This window comes from Leucopleurus acutus, assembly GCF_964270905.1.
Source record: "Leucopleurus acutus genome assembly, chromosome: 5".
NCBI classification, from domain to species: Eukaryota; Metazoa; Chordata; class Mammalia; order Artiodactyla; family Delphinidae; genus Leucopleurus; species Leucopleurus acutus.
In genome coordinates, this window is record NC_139147.1 from 132,773,907 (window position 1) to 132,801,309 (window position 27,403).

The 27,403-nt window shown below is 35.9% G+C and overlaps 1 protein-coding gene across 3 annotated transcripts in view; it reads right to left on the reverse strand.

The window, feature by feature from the left end:
- ATP2C1 (ATPase secretory pathway Ca2+ transporting 1) overlaps positions 1-27,403 on the reverse strand; it is a 101,715-nt gene that overhangs the window by 31,199 nt on the left and 43,113 nt on the right. For all 3 annotated transcript variants that reach the window (XM_082840076.1, XM_082840075.1, XM_082840074.1), the window contains 9 exons: positions 25,797-25,832; positions 22,511-22,572; positions 21,839-21,947; positions 10,496-10,651; positions 9,699-9,767; positions 8,637-8,712; positions 5,749-5,815; positions 1,425-1,549; positions 202-299 (listed from right to left, as the gene is read on the reverse strand). In XM_082840076.1, coding sequence (XP_082696202.1) covers positions 202-299; positions 1,425-1,549; positions 5,749-5,815; positions 8,637-8,712; positions 9,699-9,767; positions 10,496-10,651; positions 21,839-21,947; positions 22,511-22,572; positions 25,797-25,832 — 798 coding nt within the window. The remainder of the gene's footprint in view (positions 1-201; positions 300-1,424; positions 1,550-5,748; positions 5,816-8,636; positions 8,713-9,698; positions 9,768-10,495; positions 10,652-21,838; positions 21,948-22,510; positions 22,573-25,796; positions 25,833-27,403) is intronic.

Below are 27,403 nucleotides of genomic sequence, written 5' to 3' on the forward strand. Positions count from 1 at the left end.
CGGAGAGGTGTCGAGGGGGATCAATGTTTCTGGACTGCACAACTGGAGCGGGATCAAGACTTGGGAGAATCACACGGCACAGAAAATGTTCAGCTGCTAACTTGCAGCCCTTCTAAAGACACTAGAATGGTTAGGAACGCTAAACACCAAAACTTCTGAAAGGGAAATCTGCTGTTAAAAAAAAAAAAGTCTATAGAGTACCTCAGCACGCAGGCCATCCGAAGTAAATATGTGGGTAACAGTCATTTCATTCTTCGTCAGGGTCCCAGTTTTATCTGAACAAATCACATTACAGCAGCCTAAAGAATAAATCACTATAAGTCACCAAGAGTCAGGGAAAAATGCAAGTTCACATTAAAAACAAATCAAAGACTCTGGAAGCCTGCCCTGCTTCTATGAAATTTTGTACAAATCAAGCTCATGGATAATTTTAGGTTGTTTTCTCTCCTGTGCTTACTTCATCATGAGGTATGAACAGTTTTAATTAGATACTGATAAATGCTGACTTTTTCTTTATTTCCAGTTGAATTTCTACAAAGCTACTTGATAATTGCTTTATGTAGTGACTTTTCATGTAGTGAAAAGTAGTGACATTTTCTAGAAAGTTTCAAGGTTACCTTAATATAAACCCATATAATATAAACCCATATAATTTTTTCAGCCATTATTTTAAGGAATTTTTGCCTTCTCAATATTCAAATGCGAACTAGAAGTTAAATTCAACATTTCTGAATTCCTAAATAAAAAGATGTTTCATAACATACATAAAGTTACCACAATTTTCATATCACACATAAAATTGTTACAGCAATATAATTACTGTATGCTTACTGTTCTTAATAAATTCAACTCAAGAATGACATTTTAGGATCTATAATTATCAATTATCTTCCTTGAGATGTCAAAAGAAAACATTTCTCTGTCACTCTATGGTTTCATTTGTTACTTTTTTTTTTTTACATGATTTAAGCATTAGAACAGTCCATGATGCAGAAAGATTTAAAGCTCCCCGACCCAAGTAATATGAATTTTTAATGACCTTTTTTGGTTGTTAAAACCATACTCAACATTGCGACAAGCCAGACACCACCATGTAAACCTCTAAGACAGGGGTCCCCAACCCCTAGGCCACAGACCAGTACCGGCCCAGGGCCTGTTAAGAACGGGGCCGCACAGCAGGAGGTGAGCAGTGGGTGAATGAGCGAAGCTTCATCTGCTGCTCTTCATCACTTCCCATCGCTTGCGTTACCGCCTGAACCACCACCAACCTCCCCCCGTCTGTGGAAAAACTGTCTTTCGTGAAACTGGTCCCTGGTGCCAAAAAGGCTGGGGACTGCTCTAAGACAAAAACTGTGAAACCCAAAGACCCCTGTTGATGTAAACTATCATGTCAATGAATAAGCATGCTCTAACCAGAGACTTACCCAGAGTTTCAACAATAGGTAGTTTTTTCACAATGGCCCTTTTCTTCACCATTCTCATAACACCAAGGGCTAGAGTCACTGTGACCACAATGGGAAGACCTTCAGGAATTGCTGCTACAGCCAAACTGTAACCAGTAAAGATATAGCATTGAAGTATAAATTCAGTAGTACCCATAGCAATAATTTCAATTGGCTGTTACTTAAAGCAGAGGTTAAAAATGTAAAATTGTTGTTGTCAAACCCAAAAAAGGTCTCAAAATGAGGGAAAACTGATTAACATTTATTGGACACCTACTAGCTACCAGGTTAAGCACAGTGGTTAAAGAATATAGGTTCTGACATCAGACTGCCTAGATTTGTACCCCCAGCTTCAATTTTCACCTGTGTGACCTCAAGCTATTATGCCTCCACCTCTGTAGTTTAGTTTCTCATCTATAAATATAGATAATAACAGGTGTTCAGACAAAAACTTGTACATGAATGTTCATAGCAGCATTATTCACAATAGCCAAAAGATGGAAAGAGCCCAAATTTTCATCAACTGATGAATGGGAAACTGTGGTGTGCCCATACAAGGGAGTACTATTCAGCCATAAAAAAGAATGAAGTACTGATTCATGCTACGAATGGAAAAACCTTGAAAACATCATGCTAACTGAAAGCAGCAGGACACATGTTGCATGATTTCACTTATATGAGATATCAAGAATAAGCAGATCCAAAGAGACAAAAAGCAGTTTAGTGGTCACCAGCTGGTAGGGAGAGGGAAGAATGGGGAATGACTGAAAATGGGCCCAGGGTTTTCTTTTGGGGGTGATGAGAAAGTTCTGACACTAGATGGTGGTGATGGTGGTAACATTATGAATGTATTTAACTTCACTGAACTGTATACTTTAAAATGGAAAATTTTATGGTATGTGCATTTTATCACAACAAAAAAATTAATTACTTCACTATTTCCCTTCGTAATACTAAAAAAGAAAAACCACCTCAAATTAAATCTCTACTTTTGTCCCATTCCATATCTCCTGATTCTGCTACAGATAAGGACAGGTGCATGCCTATCCTTCATTCTAACAATGCTCCCTGAACTCCCTCTACTGCCCAGTTTCTACAATATAATCTAGATCCAATGGACCTTTACATTTAAATCATTTTACAAATGATTTACAGAGGAATAAAATGGATTGTGAAAAACTTCAATAGAAATTTTCATTTGAATTTTAACCCCAAACTATATTCCTGGATTTGAAAGTATATATATCTGAATGGACAACGCCCTTTGAATGCAACTGCTCAACTGTCATGAATAAACGTGCAACATATTCACCTTTTAAAACAGTGATTTCAAATTCAAAAACCATTTCTAACAAGTTTTAGCTTTATCAATTCTGGTTCTTCTTTTTGCATTTGTCTCTTCAAAATGCAACACTTCTGGAAATGTTAATGGTCCATAATTTTTAGGACAGTCATCTTCTCAGTAATACAATACTGCATGACAAATTCCTTGCTGTAGAATGACTAACTATAAGAGAATGCCTGTCCTTCCCCTTTCATCCTTAAAAATAAACAGTTCAGGGAATTCCCTGGCAGTCCACTGGTTAGGACTCAGCGCTTTCACTGCCAAAGGCCAGGGTTCAATCCCTGGTCAGGGAACTAAGATCCCACAAGCCATACAGCACAGGCAAAAAAATAAAAATAAAAACCCAGTTCACTCATTAAAATTCAGGAGTTTGAGAAAATCTAGAGTACCATCATCTAAGCATTCAGTGTTGAGATTACACTTATATGATTCAATTTCACCTTCATCATTAGAGCCTACAGTGGTTGTCTCTTTGCAGTCATCTTCTGGTTTGTCTAATAATTATGAAAATTCTTCTGTCAATTCTTCTTTGCCATTATGGTAAAAAAAATTAAAAATTCTGAATTTCTCGATTTTGTTTAATGAATGCAAAAAAATAAAAAAAAAAAAAAACTACCAAGATTTTGTCTCCAGACTTTTCTTATACCTTTTAAAATGATAATGTAATGCTTTGGGCAACATAATAAGAAAATTAAAGGATAACAGAATAATAATGATTTATTTATTATTAGAGTAGCCTTATAAGCTACTTATCCTTCTGCTTTCTCATTGTTTTACTCATTTTTAGCACAGTTGGAAATAATTGTTAAAATACTTGCTAGGGGAATAAAACAGCCAAGATGTTTCAACACGCAGGAAAAATAAGTTCACTAAAGATCCCACATGTATTTTAGCACATATAAATGTACAGTAGACCCATATGGTTATTGCAAAATAGAATGAGTTTTATTTCATTTAAAAATTCCTAAATGTTTGGTCCTTTGGAAGATCCTGAGGTAGGAATAAAAGTCATGAGGTATTAATCTTCACAAATAGTCAGAACTGCTCCAAAAAAAAATACTCAAAAACGTGAGTCCAATAGATAATAATATGCCAATGGTTAATAAAATTCATGCCCCATTTTAAATTCATTTCATATTTAACCCAAGGCTCCTTTACACATATTTAAGCCAAGAGTTTCAAGTTGTATTTTTGCTCCTCCAAGGAAAAACTATAGTCCTTCACTGTATCACAAATATCTTTTAACTTCTTATTCATCCTACTTATTCCTTGTACTCCACTTGACTTTTTTTTTAATCCATTGGTTTTTATTCTGAAACTTGAACTATTACTTGCTAGGCCTATTACAGAGCTGTCATCCAGGATTTCTTTTCGTTATAGGACTAGGTGAGTTCCACTTTTTCTTACACCCTACACAACATCATCTTCCTTTCTTTCACCCTTGTTTTGCTGGAATTCATACAAGAATAGGTAAGGGATAAATTTTTTGATTACTTGCTTATCCATTTGTAATTACCTAAATTGATACTTTGGCTAGACCTAGATTTATAGATTTAAAATCATTTCCCCCCATACTTTAATTGTACTGCCCCACTGTCTTCTAATTTAATCCAATGTTGCTGTGGATGAAGGTTTAATAAAATCCTTTTTCCCTTCTGTATTTGGTTAAATAAATCTCTAGCTCTGCTCCCTTAGTGACGACAGTATAGCAACTATGTTGCTAGGCAACACTGCCTATGATAAAAGGATCTCCTGACCGATAAATTATCCATGGACTGGGAGAATTATAATTATCTTACAGGAAGCTACAGCTTTGGGTTTCCTGAGTGTGGTGACTCTCATAACTGGGCACGTTTCTTGCAGGCATCCTGGAAAGTGTACGTTTCCAGAGATGCTGGCTCCTGTGGATTATGAGGTATTTTAACCCAGGACAGCTCCTGCCCTTACATGGTCACCTCATCTGCTTGTACCTAAGCTGAACTGCTACAGGGACTGCTGTAGCAACTCTCTCAGAAGAGGACGTTGCCCTGTGGTGCTCAGGACACAGGTACCGAGTATGACCTATGACAGTCTCGTGAGTTGAAAATCTTAGTAGAGCCTAAAAAGACCCTGTGGTGGAAACTGTAGTTGCTAATGAGAAGTATGATACCAGTCTAATTTTCCTTCCTGTACAGATGACCTGACCTGTTTTCTTTAGTCTCACAATGATGTATCTGGGTTGGAGTTTTTTTTGTCCTGCTTGGCATTTGGAGAATCCTTTCAATCTATAAAGATTCATGTCTCGCTTCATTTCTTATATAATTTCTTCTTACCTCTTTTTAAATCTTCTATTACTTAGATATGGCATTTACTGAATTATTCTTTGTCACTTTTATCTCATTCTCTGTTTTAGACTTTTTACTCTATTTTTGGGGAGACCACTTCGACTTTATATCATAGCCTTTAAACTGAATCTTTAATTTCAGCAATCATAACCTTAATATCTTAAAAAAATATATTTTGGTTCTGTGATCCTTTTCTACAGCAATCTGTCTATCATGAATGCAGTTTCTTCACAAATCTCTGAAAATATGAAGGCTTTCTGTTTATTTTTAATTTTTCGTCAATTCTTGCATATTTGGTTTTCCTCTGAGATGGATTATTCAATTTCTATATTGTGATCTTTCTCTCTCATGCTCCTAGTTTTCAGTTTGGCAATCCTTAATTGTCTATATAAGTATAAAAAAGCAATATTGGATTGATAATACCAGACATGTAGTGTGGGGTTTCTCCACTGCATATACACAGGTTTTCATTTTCCTGGAGCTCATTTCAACATATGAATTCTGAACTATTTAAGTAGAGTTAATATACTCTTATGTGCTCGTATAATACCTCCATAATGGAACATAAGCTATGACTAACAAAGAAATAAGAGAGGCAAAAGAGACTTCAAATTATAAACAAACTATCAGAACTTACCTTACACTAATAGTAAACATTTCCAGGATATCTTTTCCTAGTAACCAGCCAACCAACATGATGATACCTGTAACAGAATCAAACAGCTATTTTTCCCTTTTATATAAAATCACCTGGGCATAGAAGGGATAGAACAGAAAGCTGAGGGCAGCAAAAGTCCCTTGATATAAAAAGGAAAGTTTATCAGATCACAATTATAAGATTTTACAAGAATCCATTAAGCAGGTGAGATTAAATTAAGCTTAAGGTTAAAACTGTGTATGCATGCACACACCTACAGTTTTACCTTTTGTTGCCACTGCTGCCACCCATCCCTTAAAGTAATAATATCTGAGAGTTCCCAATATAAGAGGGGGAAAAAAAGAAGGCAGCATATACATATAGGTTTTCTCTTAACTATGAGGTTCGCAAAAATAAACCCTGGAACTTTACTTCTCATAACTCAATATCCAGACACTGCACATTAAGTTTGTACTACAAACCAAGGAGTACTTAGGACTTGGCTCAACGAATGATATAAGACATTACAAGACAGTCAAAACTGCAATTAACATTTAAAAATTACGACCTTTACAGTGTTTAAAAGTTAAAAACGAATTAACATAAACCAAACAGCTGATTCTTTACTCTCTTCTTTAATCTTTATCTTTGAAAAGAAGGGGGTGCGCAAGGGATGTACCACTGGTTTTGTGAGGAAAAACACTGTATCAGAGTTTTAATAAAATAACTTCAAGACTGTATTCTAGATCAATATGGATATTGAAAACAAGGTTTTCTTCATCTTTCTGCAACTACAAAATAATGATCCAGATCCCATCCCAAATACTATCCTGATAAAAGAAATCTGTCCAGTGAATTATACCAGAGTCCAGCAAACTATACAGTCTATGGCCCTCTTACGTGTTTTTGTAAATAGTTTGTTGGAACACAGCCACATCCATTGTTTCTAAATTGTCTGTGGTTGCTTTTGTGCTGATGGCAAAGTTGAGTATTTCCAACACAGAACGTACGAACCAAAGGCTGAAACATTTACTATCTGGTGCTTTACCAAAAAGTCTGCTGACCCTTGATTTTGATCTTGATCCTTCTCCTATTCCATATACTATCCTAACAAGAAAAATTATGTCCAATGCATTTAAAACCAGGTAACCATAAAGTTGAAAAATTTTTATCACTAAATTTGACGTGGTTTAATGATACAATGTTAATATAAACTGGAAAGATTTAATTGGTTAAACTGCCCTTCAATTTACCAAATTCACTACAAATTCTAAAAAATAAACAGCAATAACCAAATGAAGGGAGCTATGAGAACATACACACCATTTAAACAAAAAGAATGAAATACCTTCCCAGCTTCTACTTTATGTTTATGATAATGAGAAATGGATCAAGAGGATTAATATTTAAGAAGTTATTTCACTGAAACTGTACAGCAGAAATGTTGCCTTAAAATTGCATTGTTATCTTAAAAGCTAGCAAGAAAAATTAAAACATATGGAAGAATTAAACTGAGAAGGACTCTCTCACAGAGTTCATCCATGCATCTTTCCGCATGTGCTCTGCTTTTCCAAAAAACATTTTACTTTTCTCTTTAAAAAAAAAAGAAAGAAAGAAACAGAGAAAAGACTCCAAAATTGATGTGTTTAATGTTATGATAAAGATGTTGTGTCAACTCAGTGAATTAAGAATGGACTATGGAATTGATGGTACTAGGATAATTAACTTTTGAGTAACAAAGTAATAACTCTACCTTAAGTCTTATACTAAAATAAATTCTAAATAAAATAGAAAAATTAAGTGTCAAAAGTAAAAACTAAAGTAGTATAGTGATGTTTAAATAACTATAAACAAAAAAACATTCTCCCATATGGGGTTGGGGGAGCCTTTATGAATAGAACACAGACAGAAACTTAACTGCACTAATCATCAACAGGAGGGTGATAAGAATCTCAGGCAAGAGATTGTTTCATTACACATATCTCTCCCCTCCCTACCAAGTTTATTATACAGCCCTCAAAAGCAATTTAAAAATCAGGAGAAAAAAATACTTGTAACTTAAACAACAAAAGGATTAATATCCTAATTATACAAAGAGCTGTGACCAATCTAAGACTTATACCACAAAAGAAGAGGGACAAAAGAAATAAACCAGCAGGTCATAAAATAAAAAGGACTAACATACATATGACAAAGTGTTCTGTTTCTTGAATAATGAATTTTGAAATAAAATAATGAGAAGACTTTTCTTCACCTATTAAGTTAGTGACAAAAAAGCTGGCAAGGGTGCTGGAAGAGAGACTTTTATCTTGTTGATGGAGGATATTATTTGGCAATATGAAACAAAAGCCTTTAAAAACATACCAAAAATTTTTAAATCACACAGATACTCTTTGACCCAATAATTTCACTTTCAGGAATTTATCCTAAGGAAATGAGAGGTGTTTATAATAAGATACCTGCACTGAAGAATCACTTACACAATTTTTTAAAACTTTAAAAACCTACACAAATGTCTAAAAGAGCACTGGGTTTTTATATATGTATACACACACATATTCACACAATGGAATACTATACAACCTTTAAATTTGTTTTAGAAGAGTAGTCATAACACAATACTATCATATTTTATTGAAGACTAGAAAGACAAATACTAAAATGTTTATAGAATTGCTCTTTGATTACAGGAATTACAGAGTTCTATTTTATCTTTGTAGCAAAGGACAACAGCTGGGGATTAGTTTTATAGTTTAAAAAAAGTAATAGTAGCTGAATAAATGAATGAATGAATGGAATTTTTCTATGTATGGATCTAACTCCCCCTTCCCACTCAAAAAATAAACCTAAGTAAATATAGGAGATATACATACTCACTGTTCTCTTACCTATTATACCAAAGGAGTAAAAGGAAAGTTGTTTTCCTAAGAGGTCCATGCTCTTCTGCAGAGGGGTTTTTGGTGCCTTGACAAATTGGAGAAGAGTGTCACCACAATTACCCAATTACTAAATTTAGTGAGCTTTACTAGGTGCCAGGGACTCTAAGTGTTTGACACACACATGCTCGTGCTTAACACACCCATGACATACACAACTCTCCCTTGAGGTAAGTTTTAGCTCCTTCACTGAGAAAACTGTGAGGCCTAGACTGTTAAAAACCCGTTTATTTGAAAAGGTCCGTGCTCTCTATGCCTCTTTGAGGAAAAATCTATTCTCCCTAGCAGTTTCCCCAGGACTTCATTATCATCAGCTGCCCCTCATTTTTCTACTTTTTCTCCTTACAAAGATGCTTGTAACCCAAGTCTTTTTACCCTGTTGGCTCCCTGATCTCTGGCGATCCCTTCACCCCCAAGCTTGGGACGGTTTTACACACTGCATCACATATGGGAGTCTTAGCAGGCTACCTGAGAAATCCAGATAATTTGAGAAGAAAACGATATTTGTAGAATGCAACTTATTTTTTAAATATAAGAAGATATTTTAAATGAGAGAACTAATCTTCAATATCCTTCAACAAGGGTATCTTCCAAGTTATTTCACTTTGCAATCTTTTTTTCTCCAGATACTTGGAATTATGTAAAGTTGGGAATTTTGGTAGAAGACATGTTCTAAAGTACAAATATACTATTTAGTAATCTTTAAATTTAATATGATAAAGCTAATTTCTAAAAATAATAAGCCTTATAAATAACTGGCTAAACCTTCTTCTCCTATGAACAATGAATAAACATCAGAATATTTCAAATATTAAAGTGTTAATTCAAACCCTTCCAATTACAGGCTTTCCACTTATGATTTTAAGCACAGACAACTGAGTAATCTTCTGAATAAAATATTACTTCCAAAATTAACAAAATAATCCTCCAATATTCTCTTTTCCTCTACTTACAATGGAAAATATTTCGGATTTGAAACTCAAACATCATTAACAAACTAAGTTTGTTACTTACTTCCTCTGCCTGCATCATTTTAAAAACCTCTCCAAATTCAGAATTTTCTCCTGTTCCAATGACAATACCCTAAAGGGAAAAACAAGAAAACATATTTACATTCAGATGGAATCAACCTCTCAACCAAAGAACAAAACCCCTTCATTCCCTTTCTCCAAAGCCACCCACAGTCAAGATGTCTGACATACGTATCCAAGGTTCCCTCAGCAAATTTACTTTTGATGTTACTACAGATCCTTGAAAACAAACATCTCATTAAACTTATTACTGACTCAATTCTGTGGCCCATTTTTTTGTCTATGTTAATATTTCTGAAATTTGAACCTTTCTTATACTCAGTAGAGACATTTAATGTAGTTTCCCTCTCAAATGCTACTGAATGATGCCTTTTACATTTGTGTAATATTAAAATCCAGGAAATAAAATATTTGAAATCAATCAGTAGGAGAGTGATATGTAGTCTGAATATTATAGCCAGTATCATATCAACTAAATTGAAATTTTATTTAACCAATGGTGAACATATCCACAAGCCAAAAAAAAAGAAAAGAACAGGTACTGAGGACTATGCTTTTACAGGATCCATTACCTGGTAAATGGCAGAACTATGGATGTATTATAACTCAGGGACACGGCTTCTCCTTAGCCTCACAAATATCTGCCAAGGATTAGGTTCAATTCTGCCATTTCTTCGCCATATATTTTTAAAAGCTCCACATAAAACTAGCCAAAAAAGAACTGAGGAAATGGTTGAAAACAAAGGAACTGCTATCTTGAAAACGAGAAAGAAAATTTACCTTTGCTTTGCCACATCTGACCAGTGTTCCCATGAAGGCAATGTTACTTCTTGATGCAAGATCTCCATTAGTGGCAGCCGGCTGAGGAGCTGTCACCTTAGAACAAGGTGTTGTCTCTCCTGTCAAGCTGGACTCATCAATGGAAAGATCCACAGCCTTGGGGAACATAAAGCACTCCAGTAAGTTCAAGTTTGAAGACTCTCTCTGCTAAACTTAACATCTAAGGAGTCTGTAACCATCACTCCTTCCACAAATATCCTCCCTTCTATAAATTAACCAAATCTTTTATCACATCCATTACTTTAAGACAGTAGACTGGAATAGGTACAACCATATTTAAAAACGAAGCTAGGGGGGGCTTCCCTGGTGGCGCAGTGGTTGAGAGTCCGCTTGCCGATGCAGGGGACACGGGTTCGTGCCCCGGTCTGGGAAGATCCCACATGCCGCAGAGCAGCAAGGCCCATGAGCCATGGCCACTGAGCCTGCTGCTCCGCAACGGGAGAGGCCAGAGCAGTGAGAGGCCCGCGTACCGCAAAAAAAAAAAAGAAAGAAAAAGAAGCTAGGGACTTCGCTGGTGGTGCAGTGGTTAAGAATCTGTCTGACAATGCAAGGGACATGGGTTCAAGCCCTGGTCCGGGAAGATCTCATATGCCACGGAGCAACTAGGCCAGTGTGCCACAACTACTGAGGCTGTGCTCTAGAGCCCGTGAGCCACAACTACTGAAGCCCATGTGCCTAGAGCCTGTGCTCCGCAACAAGAGAAGCCACCTCAATGAGAAGCCTGTGCACCGCAAGAAGAGTAACCCCTCCCCCTCGCAGCAACTAGAGAAGGCCCGCACACAGCAACGAAGACCCGATGCAGCCAAAAAAAAAAAGAAGCTAAATCAACAAAATCTACTACAAAGTGGACAGAACCATGAGACAAAATTAGCCTAAACCTCCAAATACAACTAGGGAAAAGGAGACACTAGCTGAGACAATCTTTATTTAGAGAAAACTCGACTCTCATGAGTTTTCTAAAATTATTTCCTAACTTTGCCATATCCTGAAGTCCTGAAAATGGGTTTGACAGATTTAAACCAACTATAACAGAAGAGAAATACGACTGAAAGATATAAAAGGTACTGAGAAATAAATAATTTCATCATTTTGGGTTTAATTTTCATGAAATTGTTCTTGCTATACATCCCTACATTTATTCTAAATTTATGTCAGCAAGAATCAAAAATGTATATAAATGTTTCCATGCAGATCATGAATATCATATCACCATCCAACTCTGCAATGGGTTCAATACTGAAGGCTGCACTCCTAACACAATTAAGAATTCACCTACCCAAGCATGAAAAAAAAAAATCATCATTTTATATGTGGAAAATACTGCAGATGTGACCTGGCTCTGTTTCTAAGTATGGCCCACAGAACAACAGTTCCAAGGATGTTAATAGGCATTGTGTATAGTGTTATAGATGGATGATCATTGATAAACCGACACACACATATATACACATACATACAAGGGAGGAGTACTCTGGTCAAGGAAGTTTTAGAAACACTGTGTTAAGCTGTTTAAGCTCCCCCTACCATAGTGCTTCTCAAAACTTAACAATGCACCAGCGTGAGGCACCTCAACAGGATTACAGATACAGCAGGGGTTGTGGAAGTGTGGTCTTAGCAGAACCAGCATCACCTCTAACACCTCAGAGCTTGTTAAGAAATTCACTGCCCTACCGCAAACAAGGAGGTGGGGAGAGTGAACCTAACAGACTGCAATTTACAAGCCCTCCAAGTAATTCTGATGTTGCACTCAGGTTTCAGAATCAACAGAAGAGTGTTTTCCAAACATCTTTGATCCATTTTATTCCAGAAGCTCTAGTTCAAGGATCATTAGGAGGCTCTTTGGGAAACTAGAAACTAGTTCATGATTTTACTCATTTTATAGGTTCATTCACTCACCTAAGCAACATTTACTGACTACCTTAACTATGTACCAGGCACTGGGTTAGATCCTAGAAAGAAAACAAGATAAGAAAATGAACCCAGAGCAGTTTAATGTGCAGTTTCACTGCTATTATAAACTGAGCTGTTGTTCTGAATTGGGCCTCCTGATTGACAATTCCTACTATGTACCAAGTACTCTAAATTTAAATCCTGTTTTTTCTTTTTTGTGGGGTGGGGAAGGGGAATAAATCTCATCTATTTAAATGGTTATTTTGTTATGACCATAAATACCTTAAAAAATCTCACAGAAAATAATTATTAAAAATTGAGTTCATGAATTCTTTCTCCCCATCTACATAATAAAACTTTTGATTTGATCAATGTCATTGATTCATTCACTTAAAAAGTATTTATTAATACTTATAATATGCCAGGTTCTGTACTATATCATACAGAGTGAGAACCAGCAGTAAACAAAGTTTACTGCTGCCCTCAACTTTTATTCTAATGGGAAATTGATTTGAAAAAATAAACAAGAGTGGATAATATAATGCTTGATAGTGAGGAAAAAAACATGGTAAGAATGGAGAGTGACATTTAGATAGAAAGAGAACATCTCTCAAAAGCAGATGACCCTTTTGCAGAGCCCTGACTGGCGTGAGGGCCCCACGGTTGGGCCATAATCAGGGAGGAAGGATTCTAGGCAAAAGGAGCACAAAGTACAAAGCCTGTAGGGGCAGGAACATGCTAGGTGCGTTCCTGTGCTAGGCAGGCATATGACACTGCAAATATAATCAAGTTTATAACATTAGATCATAAAGTTTAAGAATGTTCAGGATAAAAATAAATTATATCATACAACTCCAGAGAGACCAAACTGTGTTAGCATTTCCTGAAAGTTTAATACCATGTAAATGTGATAGATTTTAGTATCAAAATAGGGTTATAAAAAGTATTCCTTAAAACACAGATCTGACAGTCTTTAGAAGTCTTTAGAAGGCTTCCCATTTTATATAATTATGTATGCAAAGATAAGCCAGGTAAATTTGCGTTCATTACTTCACCACAACTACAGATTCAAAAAAAGAACACCTGCCATGTTCAAAAGCAATGAATTTTTTTTATTAAAAGAACACAGTTATTTGACTCTTCTTCCCAAATTAATCTTAGGTCTATATAATTTTTCACACTAACACATTTATTACCAAGTATGAAAAAAGTTAGATCTTTCTTCAAAGATGATGCTAATACTAAAAGCAGTCAGTTGACACTTCCTTGCTCACTATCTGCTAGGCACCATGCTACACACCTATACTAAGTTATCTACTAACAGCTACTTAGCTACTAGCAACTCCAATGAGGCAAGCACTAGTAGTATTATCCCTATTTTACAGACATACTGAAGGATTAAGTGCCTCATCCAACATCACACAGCTTATAAACTATGGAGACGAAACCCAAACGTTAACAAATTAACTCCTATTCTTCTAAATTACAAAAGTCAACAAATAGTTTATTTTGTTTAGCAAGTTCCTCTTTAATGCTTGTTACAAAAATCAGAACTGCTTGTAATTTTCTAAGCTCTTAGTAAGAAAAACCTGCTAATATTTAAAAACAAATACTTGTATACAAGCTATAGAACTCCTTTCTCTGTGAGAAAGTTGAAATTTATGTTTTCCCACTGAAGAATTTTTACTTCAAATGTAAATCTTAAACAAGGATAAATACTAACATTAGGTGGTTGTCAAGGAATACAAATATAATCTGACTTTTTAAAAAGAGGGGGGAAGCATGGCTTTTATTGACTCTGTCAGGGACCCAGCTCTTCACTGTCAGCCTCAGCAGGGCAACAACCATTTAAGAGTAAGAATTTTTGTTCAAATCAGGTTTTTCTACAGAAAACAGGCATGTAATTTTTTGTACAACAACAATCAGCCCTGTGTTAGTATACAAACTAATGTGGAAGGAAAGGGAGCTTTGTTTGGGTCCTTATCTTTTTTTCCTATATAATTATAAATCTGTTAAAATTAACAACACATTATTAATGAAATTTGTCTAAATCATACATTGTTGCATAGCTCTCAACTGTCCCTTGAACAAGACTATTTTCTAAGTGACAAGTTAGTTTCTCCTAATGGCGACTGCAAGTTTTCGCAGGAAGCAGTTTTGAGAGAGTAAGGGGAAGGAAGTCATTTCTAGGAAGGGTGGTACCTTAATAAAGTAGGCAAGCCTAATTATTACACTTTAACAAGTCACAATTTAATTCACCTGAGAAGAAAGACATTAGAGTCATTTATCCATTGCATTCATGAGAGAAAGGTTAGGATAAAATTAAGTCAAAGAATCAGCCAGCTCCATGCCTTCCATCCAAGTTTAAACATAAAACCTTCAGAAAAGCTGTTAATAAGGAAACTGATTATGTTTCTCTTCATTCTTCCTCAGGCACAATGGTGGAGGTGTAAATAATACACAACACAATTCAAAAAGCAGAATGTAAATAAGAATCAAGATGCATACATAATCCCACAATCTGAATATTTAACACCTACAGAATTTAAATGGTTGAAAATAACTCACAGGATTATTCCTATAAAACATTAGGCAGAAATAAGGTAAATGTCAAAGTCACAAAGGTTTCCTGGAAAGCAAAAAGTGACTGCTTAAAAAAATTACAGTTAATATGGTACAATTGGTAACTACAAATAAGTTCATAAACTAAAGAACATCTTAGTATCCTGTATGCTGCTAGGTTAATCACCTCTAGTCCAGAATTAAAAGCAAATCAGAAATGGATTTCTTTCCCCAGAAATGAATCTTCCAAAATATTCATCTGCAACTGCCTGATCATGATAAAATTTCTTACTTATGCTCTCAAAAATTAAGATTCCTCTTACTGTTTATTCAAATGAAGGAAAATATAATTAAAAATTCTTCATGAGCTCTAGCTTATTAATCAAAGGCCAACTGACCAAGTGTTACATGAAATCAATTTTATCCCATGGTAAATGCTTGCAAACTTGACTTAAGAGTATGGATTCAGGGACTTCCCTGGTGGTGCAGGGGTTAAGAATCTGCCTGCCAATGCAGGGGACACAGATTCGATCCCTGGTCCAAGAAGATCCCACATGCCGCGGAGCAACTAAGCCCATGTGCCACAACTACTGAGCCTGCACTCTAGAGCTACCCCCGAGCCACAACTACTGAGCCCGTGTGCCACAACTACTGAAGCCCGCACGCCTAGAGCCCATGCTCCACAAGAGAAGCCATTGCAATGAGAAGCCCGTGCACCGCAACGAAGAGTAGCCCCCCGCCCACCGCAACTAGAGAAAGCCCACGTGCAGCAACACAAAGTGTACATTCAGTGCTTCTTACTTAAAAAAAAAAAAAAGTACAGATTGAACTTGATCAAGTTGTCAATAATTTAAAGGCAAATATTTAAATTTGGTTAACAATGATTTATAGGGTATTTCAGTAAGACTATTAAAAGGAACAAAATTTCAAAAGGGGACCTATTTTTGCAACAGTCCTTTCCTACTAATGTAAAATGATACTCTTAAAACAAAGACACTAAGTCTCACTTCTAACCCACCCATATTGTCTTTTTAAATTCTAGTGACTGAGGAAAAAAAGAGTTCTTTCTCATCAGCATTTTAAAATGAATAGCATTGCTCAGCTCACAATAGTTTTTAACCACTGAACTATAAAAATCAGACAACAAAACACTAAGCAGAGCTCCACTTATACAATCTTAGAGAACCAGCACTCCTATTGCTCTAAGTATGGAATGGTTTTCTCAGCTGTATGATACTATTAAAGAAAAATACATCTTTTCCAAAGTTAAACACAAGTGATTATATCAAATAGCTTTTAGTGAATATGAATGTTTCCACATCCCACAAATACAACATACACCTTTTCCAACATTCTAGTCAATTTCTTTCAACAGCTAATTTAAAATCTCTACTTCCTAAGATGTTTGTAAATTGCTTTTTTACAAGTATGTATATGTTTAATAATTCAGAAATTTAAAAGTGAAGTTTCAGTGATAAATCACAATAAGGAGGGAGCAACATACTGTAAATCAATTTATCAAATTTATCTGCCAAAAAAATACACTGAAGTCAATATAAAAACTTACAACTCAGGAGTAACATCACAGAAAATAGTGGAGCACGGCACTCAAACAACTGGTCCCTCCACTGAAAACTCATAAGCTGGCAAAAACTAACAGAATAAACTCTGGAATAAAAAAGCAAACAGAGAAATGCTTGAGAAGAAAAAGGCATTTTTATTTGCCTGTCTGCTACGCCCCATTCCCAAGAGAAGCAGCAATAGCTGTGGGGATGGAAGCTTCTGTTCCTGGACCCTGCTCCTAAAATACTATAGTTGTGTGTTTTGACCTGTCTGGCAGTTCTCTGAAGGACTGGTGCAGAGGCTGACCTTTAATTCACATCCTGACTCCAGCTAGAGTAGCTTTCCAGGTATCTGCCAAAAGATTAAAGACATATACTAGCAGGCAAAGCACAGAACAGGGCAAGCAGCAGACACAACCAAAAGACTGAAAAGGAAGAGACTAAGGTGGAAGTTCTTTGAAGAAATAATGGCTTGGAAGGGCTACCACATATACCAGGGAAGACAAAGTGTAAAATGCATACCAATTTAAGCATTGTAAGAGTCCTAGAAGAAAAAAAACTAGAAATGGGCAGAAAGAATATCTGAAGAAATATTGGATGAAAACTTCCCAAATTTAATGAAAGACAGGAATCTATACATCAAAGAAGACAAATACACTCCAAACAGGATAAACTCATAAACGTCTACACTGAGAGATATTATAACCAAACTGCTGAAAGACAAAGACAGAATCTTGAAAACAGCAAGAGCAAAGCAACTTATCATGTACAAGGGATTCTCAATAAGATTAGCATCCCATTTCTTATCAGAAACCATGGCAGCTAGAAGCAGTAGAATAACATATTTAAAGTGCTTAAAAAAAAATCAAAGAGAATTCTATATCCAGCAAAACTATCTTTCAAAAATGAAAAATTAAGACATTCCCATTTAAACAAAAATTGGGTTTGAAAAAAAAAGTGGCAACTGTACCCTGTGTGTAGATCTTGAAGACAGTTTCAAAGAATGATATGGGCTAATAACACTAACACATGAGCCACAAAAGAAAGTATCAACAGAATTAATCATTCAGTACTCCAAGTGAAGGAAAATCTTGGTACATTTCAGGCAATATTTTGTGTTTAGTTAAAAACTTGTAGCTAAGAGGTAAAATATTTTCAACAGCCAAAAGAAATCCTCTTTTCCTCTGACTCTTACATTGTTTTCTCTTACAAAGAATTCTTTGTTCAAATTTTGATATAGACTTTACCTGGAACATTATGGAAAATATGTTATGTTTCCAAAAAGGCAAAATGTACTGTTATGTAGGTATGTATAGTCTATAAGATTGCTTCATCTAAAGTCACTGTCTGACCAATCCCTTGGCTGCCCCCAATTAACTAGCCAGAGGTCTCTCTTCTGAACTACTACTAAAAAATTAAAATAAAAATCCTAAGGGAAAAAACTGGAGAACATGCCCATAGCTCAATTCCTCTAAGTTTTACTATCCCAGCTCCACAAATAATTCTAAGGTTCCTATGCTGGTAAGCTTACTGCCACCAACACATATTCGCTCATTCCTTGGCCATGGAAAACTGACTCAGGCAAGAAAACCAAATACAGAAATCCTTAAGTTATCAATATTAATCTTTTTAAAAAGGGTTTTACAAAAGATAGGCTCAGCCTGCTATGGACTGAATTCTGTCCCCCCAAAATTCATGCTGAAGCCCTAAACTCCAATGTAATGTGATGATAACTGGAGATAGGATCTTGGGAGGTAATCAGAGTTAAAGAAGGTAATGTGGATGAGGCCCACATAATGGGATCAGTGGCTTTGTAAGAGGAAGAGGGATCACTCTCTCTACCATATGAAGACATAGCAAAAAGACTGCAAGACAAAAGAGCGCCCTCACCAACAACCCAATTCTGCCAGACCCTGACTGTGGACTTCCCAGCACCCAGAACCATAAGATATAAACATCTATTGTTTAAGCCACCCAGTCTATTGTACTTTATTACAGCAGCCTGAATTGACTTAAGACACAGCCAGAAAATACCAGATAAAAGTTATATAGCAGTGAGTCACTGAACTTGCTGACAAGATGCTACTACAGGCCCACGCAAGAATTACAGCCAAAGTCTGAACCACTGAAATTATGACAGGAACCCTAGAGTTGCAGCAATGACAATGCTGAAGTGACAACCTTGGCCACACGCCATGTCCACACGAAAAGAACTATACTGCAAAAGTCCTACGCTTACTTTTTCCAAAGTGAAATCCATGTGCTTTATCTGTGAAAAATTAATAATAGCCCAAGGATAACTGAGGAGTCTTCTGTTTCCTTTATACTCTAACAAAGAGTTTGTTTCATGTAGGAACATCAAATAACCAGCTAGCCTTACATAATCATTCACCACAACCAAATTCAGCAAACAACACTCCAATAAGCCAATTTAATTACAAAAAGTTAGTAACCTGTATCCAAAAGAGAATTTCACCTTATCAGCTTTCTTATGTCTTCGGTCAGTACATTTAAATCTAGAAGCGGCAGGAAAGGCTCAATTCTTTTAGGAATGTTGTCTCAATCTACTATCAAAGTAGTTGCAAAAACATGCCTCTGGTACCAGGTAGGGGAGAGAAGTGACAGAAGAAATTAAAGATGTTCAACTATATATGTAAAGTGGATTAACTGGAACAAAATCAACCTAAGCACAGCACTGCCAAATAAAACGTGCTGATGAAGTGTCTGAAAAGTTAACAAGTAGGGGGAAAACAATCAAAACTAATCAATTACTCCACAAAGCATACACTTCTAATTTTTACATCATCAAGCTTTAAAATGTCAAAAATCCCTCTTATTAAACTCACAGTAAGTCTTCGATATATATTTGCTGAATGGATAAAATATGTACTAATCCATATTCTGACAAGTATTTTTCTATATGAGAAATTAATTTCAATTATCTGAGATAATTCTCAATTAACCCTTGTTTAAATGAAACCCTTAAATACTTTACTAAGTCAAATGGTGTTTTAAAGCTTCTGTGTCGTTATACTGCTCAAATTGTTCAAACAATGGGAAAATCATCTTCTAACTATCCCACTGAGGAGGTCTGCTTCTGAATTAGAAGAGAAGCACTCCATAATAAATGGTGACAAAAACTTCATGGATTCAAGTTAGGGTTCTTTGGGGGAGGGGAAGATGATTTATATCAAGTGACAGGCCTACTACATCTCTAAGGAAGAATAATTCAAGGTCTTATCATTAACCAAATATTAGGGATAGGAGGAAGGGACAAGAAGTGAGTAAAAAAGATACAAAAAGACCTACTAAGGGGAGAAAGAAGGTAATAAAGTAAAATTAACATTCCCAATACTTGCTGTATTGTGTTATTTGCACTCAACAATTAAAGCAATCTGATATCTTTCTAAGGATAAATTTTAAGTATTTGGAAGAAAGACCTTTCTTTATTTCAAGATTAAATGAAGCTTGTACTTATAACTCCAAATGTTCTTCAGGCTTTCCGTAACCTCCACATGAGAATGCTCATGTTTTGGGACACACTAGGTATTCAAAGAATGACAGCTCTGTACATGTCAATTCCAATAACAGATGAGACTGGCATTCTCATGGGCTATGAGGGCTTCTTATACTAGGTGCCTTACTCCATCCCTTCAACATATTCTACACACGGTGGCAGGATTAAACGTAACATCATTGCCAGCTAGGTATGACCTTCAAAGCTAAATCCCAACCAATAAAATCTGCAGTGGAGCTTCATATCCAAGGCCCCCTGATTCTACCATATGTTTTCTATCTTTAACATACTGCAGCTCTAATCACATACCAGAACACTCACAGGGATCTACATACAGCTGCTGCTGCATCTTTGTTCAGTACTACCCTTCGTTTATGACCACCAGAGCAATGTTGTCTGAGGCATGCTCATTTCACTCAAATCAGAAGTAACCTCTCCCTTCTCTAAATTTTCTACTCCATCCTTTGTAGTTCTCGTTCACTTACGCAGTTCTATCTTATCTTATGGTGATTTGTGTATACCAACAGTCTGCTCTCTGAGGGCAAGAGCTCTATCACACCATCTTTGTGTCTCCCACAATGCCTAACACTCATTTCCATAAAGATCTGCTGATTTACTACATGGATACCTCAAAAGACTCTATGGGAAAAACAGATATATTTTAAGGGAAAAAAAAATGTTTAGATATGTCACTGTTTTAAATTGCATTTGCTTTTTATATCACTTTGATAATCTCAGTGTTTTAAGTGAATATTTAATCCATTTACAATTAAAATAAGCACTAATACAGTGAGTGGGGTTCTATAGCTCTTCCTACTATTTGTTCTCTATTTGACCCATCTATTTATTCTATGTTCCTATTTCTGTTCCTTTCTTATTGTTTGCCTTCTTTTAGATTAGAAAAGTTGTTTCCTTTCTTTATTAAATTACTTATACATCTGTTACTATTCTTTAATTTTTTTATTTTTATTGAACTATAGTTGATTTACAATGTTGTGTTAATTTCTGCTGTACAACAAAGCAATTCAGTTATACATATATATACATTATTTTTCCATATTGTTTTCCATTATAGTTTATTACAGGATACTGAATATAGTTCTCTGTGCTATACAGGACCCTGTTGTTTATCCATTCTATATATAATAGTTTGTGTCTTCTAACCCCAAACTCCCAGTCCATCCCTCCCCTACCCCCCACCCCCACCTTGGCAACCACAAGCCTTTTCCCTATGTCTGTGAGTCTGTTTCTGTTTTGTAGATAAGTTCATTTGTGTCCTATTTTAGATCCCACATATAAGTGATATCATATGATACTTGTCTTTTTCTTTCTGACTTACTCACTTAGCAGGATAATCTCTAGGTCCATTGCTGCAAATGGCATTATTTCATTCTCCTTATGGCTGAGTAATATTCCATTGTATATATGTACCACATCTTCTTTAGCCATTCCTCTGTCAGTGGACATTTAGGTTGTTTCTATGTCTTGGCTATTGTAAATAGTGCTACTATGAACATAGAGGTGCATGTAACTTTTTGAATTAAGAGTTTTGTCTGGATATATTCTCTAGCCCCTTCTACCATGTGAGGACATAGCAAGAAGGCACCAGCTATGAACCAGAAAAAGGGTCCTCCCCAGGATGCGACCATGCTGGTGCCTTGATCCTGGACTTCCAGCCACCGGGACTGTGAGAAATACATTTATGTGTTATTTTGTTACAGCTGCTCAAACAGACTAAGACATCAAACTCACCTCAAACAAGCGCAAGTCAGCAGGAACTCTGTCCCCAACAGAAAGGCAAACTGTATCACCTGGAACCAAGTCTCGTGCAAGTGTATGTTCCAATTTTCCTTCACGCACACTGTAACATGAAACAGAAACAACCACAGAGGAAGAAAGCAAGCCAGGCCACTTATTTGAAGAAATTCCTTCCAGTAGGCTTGCTTGAGGGAAAATATATTGCATTATCACCACTTCTAAGGAGATAAGTCAAATACAGAAACCAAGAAAAGAATTACTCTTGTGCTCTTGATAATTAAGATGCTCAGATGAATTAAAAAAAAAACAAACAAAGCACTGGAAAAGCTATCCAGTTGCTCAAATGTAAAATGCGAAAACTGTAGCAACCTTCTCAATCACCAGGGTCTGATTATACACCACTGCACCCACAACAGTGCTTGGCACATAGTCACACACAGAAAGTATCTGTTGAATAAATCCATGTCTCAAGAATCTCAAAATTAGAAGTAACAAAAGTTTTAATAGTACAACTTGCTATACTGAATAGGGCATGAATTTTTCATGTCAGATTAATGGTTTCTACCTTATGTTTAAACAAATATTGGGTCACAATGTACACTGTAATAGTCACATTTAATTTCTACTTTTAAGAGTAGAAATCCATATCAGAAACAAGGATCATACCAATGGCATTCTGGTGGCATAAGTTTATTCAGTTCTTCAAGAGATTTTTCTGAACGATATTCCTATTAAAAAAAAATTAAGAAAAAATATTTATAAAGAAATGCAAATATGTACATTCTTAAGAACATATACTATGTTAGACTTAACTAAATATTGACCCCAATCATTATTTTAACATTTCTCCCAATTTTTATCTTTTTCTGTACTTGCATTTATATTCCTACCCATAAAAGCTTGTCCTTTATGTTAAATATATAGTAACCAATTTTTGATAATTAAGTATTCTCAATTTTTTATATATATGTATTTTTTGGGGGGGGTGCTTGCACACCACGCAGTATGTGGGATCTTAGTTCCCCAACCAGGGATCGAACCCACGTCCCCTGCATTGCAAGTGCGAGTCTTAACCACTGGGCCACCAGGGAAGTCCCTCAATTTTCTATTTCAATATTCAGTGTGCAAACCTAAGGTCAAGTTACTTATAAGAAAGTGAAGAAAACCGATTAGTGTGTCCAAAAAGTAGTTTTCAGTCATTAAAAGTTAAGATCATTGAGCCTCATAATTAAGATAACTTTACTTTTAGTGTTTAATGACCAAGGAAGTCAAAGACAATTAACTGCAAACAACACTGGTGTTGAGGATTCAAGCCCAAGGCAAGGTTTGTGAAACAAATCTTCGTGGGAAGAACGAAAGTTAAACAAGGAGAGAGATGTGGCTGCCCTACCCTTTCCCATGACTGAATTACCTAGAAAGGGGAAATTCTCAGGGGCCCTAACTGTGAGGCTCCAGCCTTCCTCCAACCATACAATCACAGCTGAGAGTCAGAGACAACCTTCACCTCAGTAATGTGGGCTGTCTTGCTTCACACAACATCACTGCTATTTTTGTCTCATGTCTGCACTAAGTACACCAATCTTTTGATATAAGGTTAAAAAGGGAGAAGAGGGCTTCCCTGGTGGCACAGTGGTTGAGGGTCCGCCTGCCGATGCAGGGGACACAGGTTCGTGCCCTGGTCCGGGAAGATCCCACATGCCGCGGAGCGGCTGGGTCCGTGAGCCGTGGCCGCTGAGCCTGCGCTCCACAACAGGAGAGGCCACAATAGTGAGAGGCCCGCGTACCTCAAAAAAAAAAAAAAAAAAAAAAGGGAGAAGAAGGGGTAGGGAGAGTAGTGGGAGTGAAAGTCGGGGGGTGTTTTGAAATGACTGCAGTGCTAGCACTAATCAAAACTGCACACCTATCACAAACGTTTTCAAATAGAAAACACAAAGCTGTATATGAATAACTTAGAACTAAATCTGTCTTTACTACTTAAGCAAGAGGAACAAATGTGAGAGTAAGGTAAATCTGTAAATATAAAAATCACAAGACACCCAGGGTAATATACAGCATAAGGAACATTACAATAATTCTGTATGGGGACAGACGGTTACTAGGCTTATGGTGATCATTTCATAATGCATGCAAATATCAAATCACTGTATACTGCACCTGAAACAATACTGCATCTCAACTATACTTCAATTTTAAAAAAAAATTACAAAGACACCCCTCCCCCCAATCATACCAAGGATATTAAGGAATTTGGAAGTTTTAACCAAAAATTCCATAAAAGGCTAGAAAACACTCACTACTCCTAGATCCTAATAAATGACATAGAAGCTGCCCAATCTTTACCTCCCTCTTCAGACTTCTTAGCCTTTACTCACTACAACTACAAAGATACCTCTATATCAAAATGATCCTTCAACACAAACTTGACAGCCATCTCAAATGAACACCTAAAAGTTAAATTTTAAATTTATTGTAAGGTGGCATCAATATATGACTATACGAAACAATTAGCTATTTTTATGACTGCAAGGGTGTACAATGAGGATGGGAAATTGAGATTAGAAAGGAGGGAAGGCAGATGTAAATAATAAAAAGCATTCTCCTCCTAAAACACAGGTAAAAACACATATAAATAATGAACCTATCAAATGAACCTATCATAAAGATATTTGGCAGATGGTTTCAGCCACTACATTTAAGGTGTGTAACACACTATCTTTGTGTAAAAGTCCACACTGAGTACGTTAAAATAGAAATTTTGTGGGATTTTTTCTGAGAGTAGGGGCTATTACCAAGCTACTAATGTCTTCCATACAAAGTGATAATACTGTAAGAATACTTCTGAAGCAAGCCACTCCATACATTATTAAAGCATTATTAGCATTATTAAAGATGCAAAAGGGTTCCAGTTACTGGTCCAGTGCGGCGTACCACCCACATGACCAAATGAATAGCTGTGTCCAATGAGGCTCAGCCTGGAATAACCTCTACTAAACTAACCCGCCACCTGGCCTAAGGCAACTTTTATCTGTTCTAAGCAAAAGTATTCCCTAGATACAGGATTCCTGATGGTGTACTAATGCAACTCACAAACTTGCTGCAGACAACCTGATTAAAACCGGCTTTTCTACACTGGGTGACTATAAAACAAATTACTAAATTAGAGATTACCACAGGAAAACTGGATGATGACAGGAAATACCCAAGGAATAAATCATAGATGTGGAAATAACCACAGCCACTTAAAATATAGTCTTAAGATTCAAATTAACATGAATTTCAAATGCCATATTAATTTTTCCCTAAACTAGAATAATTCTTCTAGTCTTATTAACCATGCTTTAAAACTTTTAGCTAATCAAATGACACCTGCCAACACTGTTCTAAAACCTAAAGAAGTTATCAGATATTTAAATAAACATAAAACTAAGCCCATGTTTTTATTTATATCTATACTGGTCAACAGAAATCCAGACATTATCTCCACATTATTCACATTAATTTTTTAAAGGGGGTTCCTTTTCATATATCTTCTTTACTGTTCCAATGTCTATGCTGAACAGGGAGTTCAATCCAGATCAGAACATCCCTTCCATTGAGGAATGAGGAATTTGAACTCTGGCCCAATTTGTTAACTGGAAAAAATTTAAAAGCCTACTGCTGGATTTTATTTCTATTACTGTACTTTTTGCTTCCATCTGCTTCAGTTATCTTTAACATCATCAAAAAAAAACTAGATTTCTTCATGCCACTGCCTAAACCAAAGCAGTCATGTTGGTTCCACAAACTTCCTTGCAGAGTTACTGTTTTTGAAATTATTTCAAAAACAAAGAATAAATTGTTCTGACCAACATACCCATTAACTATACATTTTAACTAACATAAGCCACCTTGATTTTTTAAGCAATTAACTAAAATACCATTTTTATGTCATCAAAATAGGCTACTTACTCACCTGAACAAAGGCGACCGTAACGACGATAAGTATTGCCTAAACAAAACAAACAACCTTTTTAAATAAGACATTGTAATAACTGTTAATCATATCTTATTTTTCTGACTCTATCTGCAGCCCCAAGACACCAGACACTAAGCACAAAACATTCAGGGAAGGAATCACAACTCCGCCTTGAGGCCTGTGGGGAAAAACGGACAGGTGACAGGGACCTGCCTCCCCAGGAAGGCTTCTCAAACTCTTTGATCTCAGGATCCCTTTATGCTCTTACAAACAGAGGACCAGCTTTTGTTTATGTGACTTCCAGCTATTGATATTTACCATATTAAATACGTTTTCAATCACTCAGTTTTAATTTCTACTTATTATCTAAAAAAAAGTAAGCCCATTACATGTTAACATACAACATTTTTTATGAAAAATATCCCCCCCAAAAATTGTGGGAAAAGTGGCAGTGTTTTCAATTTTTCTATCTTTAATGTCTGCTTTAATACAAAGCCAGATTCTCGTATCTGCTTCTGCATTCAATCTATTGATATGTTGATTAGGCTGAAGTATATGAACAAAATTCAGCCTCATTCAGATATTGTTGAAAAAGGGAGGAGTATTTTAAAAGCCTTTTCAGATGATTATGGATATTATTCTTAGCTACACCAAAATTAGACAACTGTTACTTCAAAAGTAATTTGCAATATAGAACCTAAAACTATATCAATGAACTTTTCATAATCTGTTATATTAAAATCTACTGATCTCTTTTGTATGTTTCATGGCTCTTTTGTCACCGAACATTTTGTATCATCATGCACTGGTCATTTAGAAAAGATTGATTCACTTGGTTATTCAAATCTTTCAAGTGTTGACACATTTCATAATAGTTAAAAAAAAAATCACATTCACTAAAATCACTACTGATCTTATTAGAATAAGGTCTTAAATACTGGGAAGCTGTCCAGCATAAAATAATGCATAAAATTTTTGCAAAATTCTAATTATCACTGAAAGCTTGAATTTTACCATTGGCAACAAATTCTGTCAGTTGTTTTTCTTGTAGTGATAGGCTCATGCCACTCACTTTCAAAAAAAGTATGCCAGTTATCCAAGTCTTAATAACCATAGTTTGTCTATCAGTCATTCTTTCAAGTAAAAGGCTAGTTCAGCTCAGCACACAGCCTTTCCTTGAAACAACCATCATACTTCAATGCGTACTTCCCATTTCATCACACAGAACATTCAAAAGGTATATATTTAAGGATCAAGACTTAATAAAATTAATTTTTACTGTTTTATCAAAAACACTGCTAAGAGAAACAAACAGTGAAAGAAAACAATGACTACTAGTTTGTTGCCATTATTTTGATTCAAGCCGAAGCTCTAACAGTTTTACCCGCCATCACTTTTGCTCCACTGATGCAAATGTCTATAGCAAAAAGACAATGTTTTTAGTTTTATGAAAGTAGTTTTGACCTCATATGCTCCCTTAAAAGAATCTCAGAGACTCCTGGGAGTCCACAAGCAAGAGCTGGTGAATCACAGCTCTACGTTCATTTCTACTGTGTTCTTAAGCCTAACATACTTGCTTTAATCAATGCTTATACTTACTATAA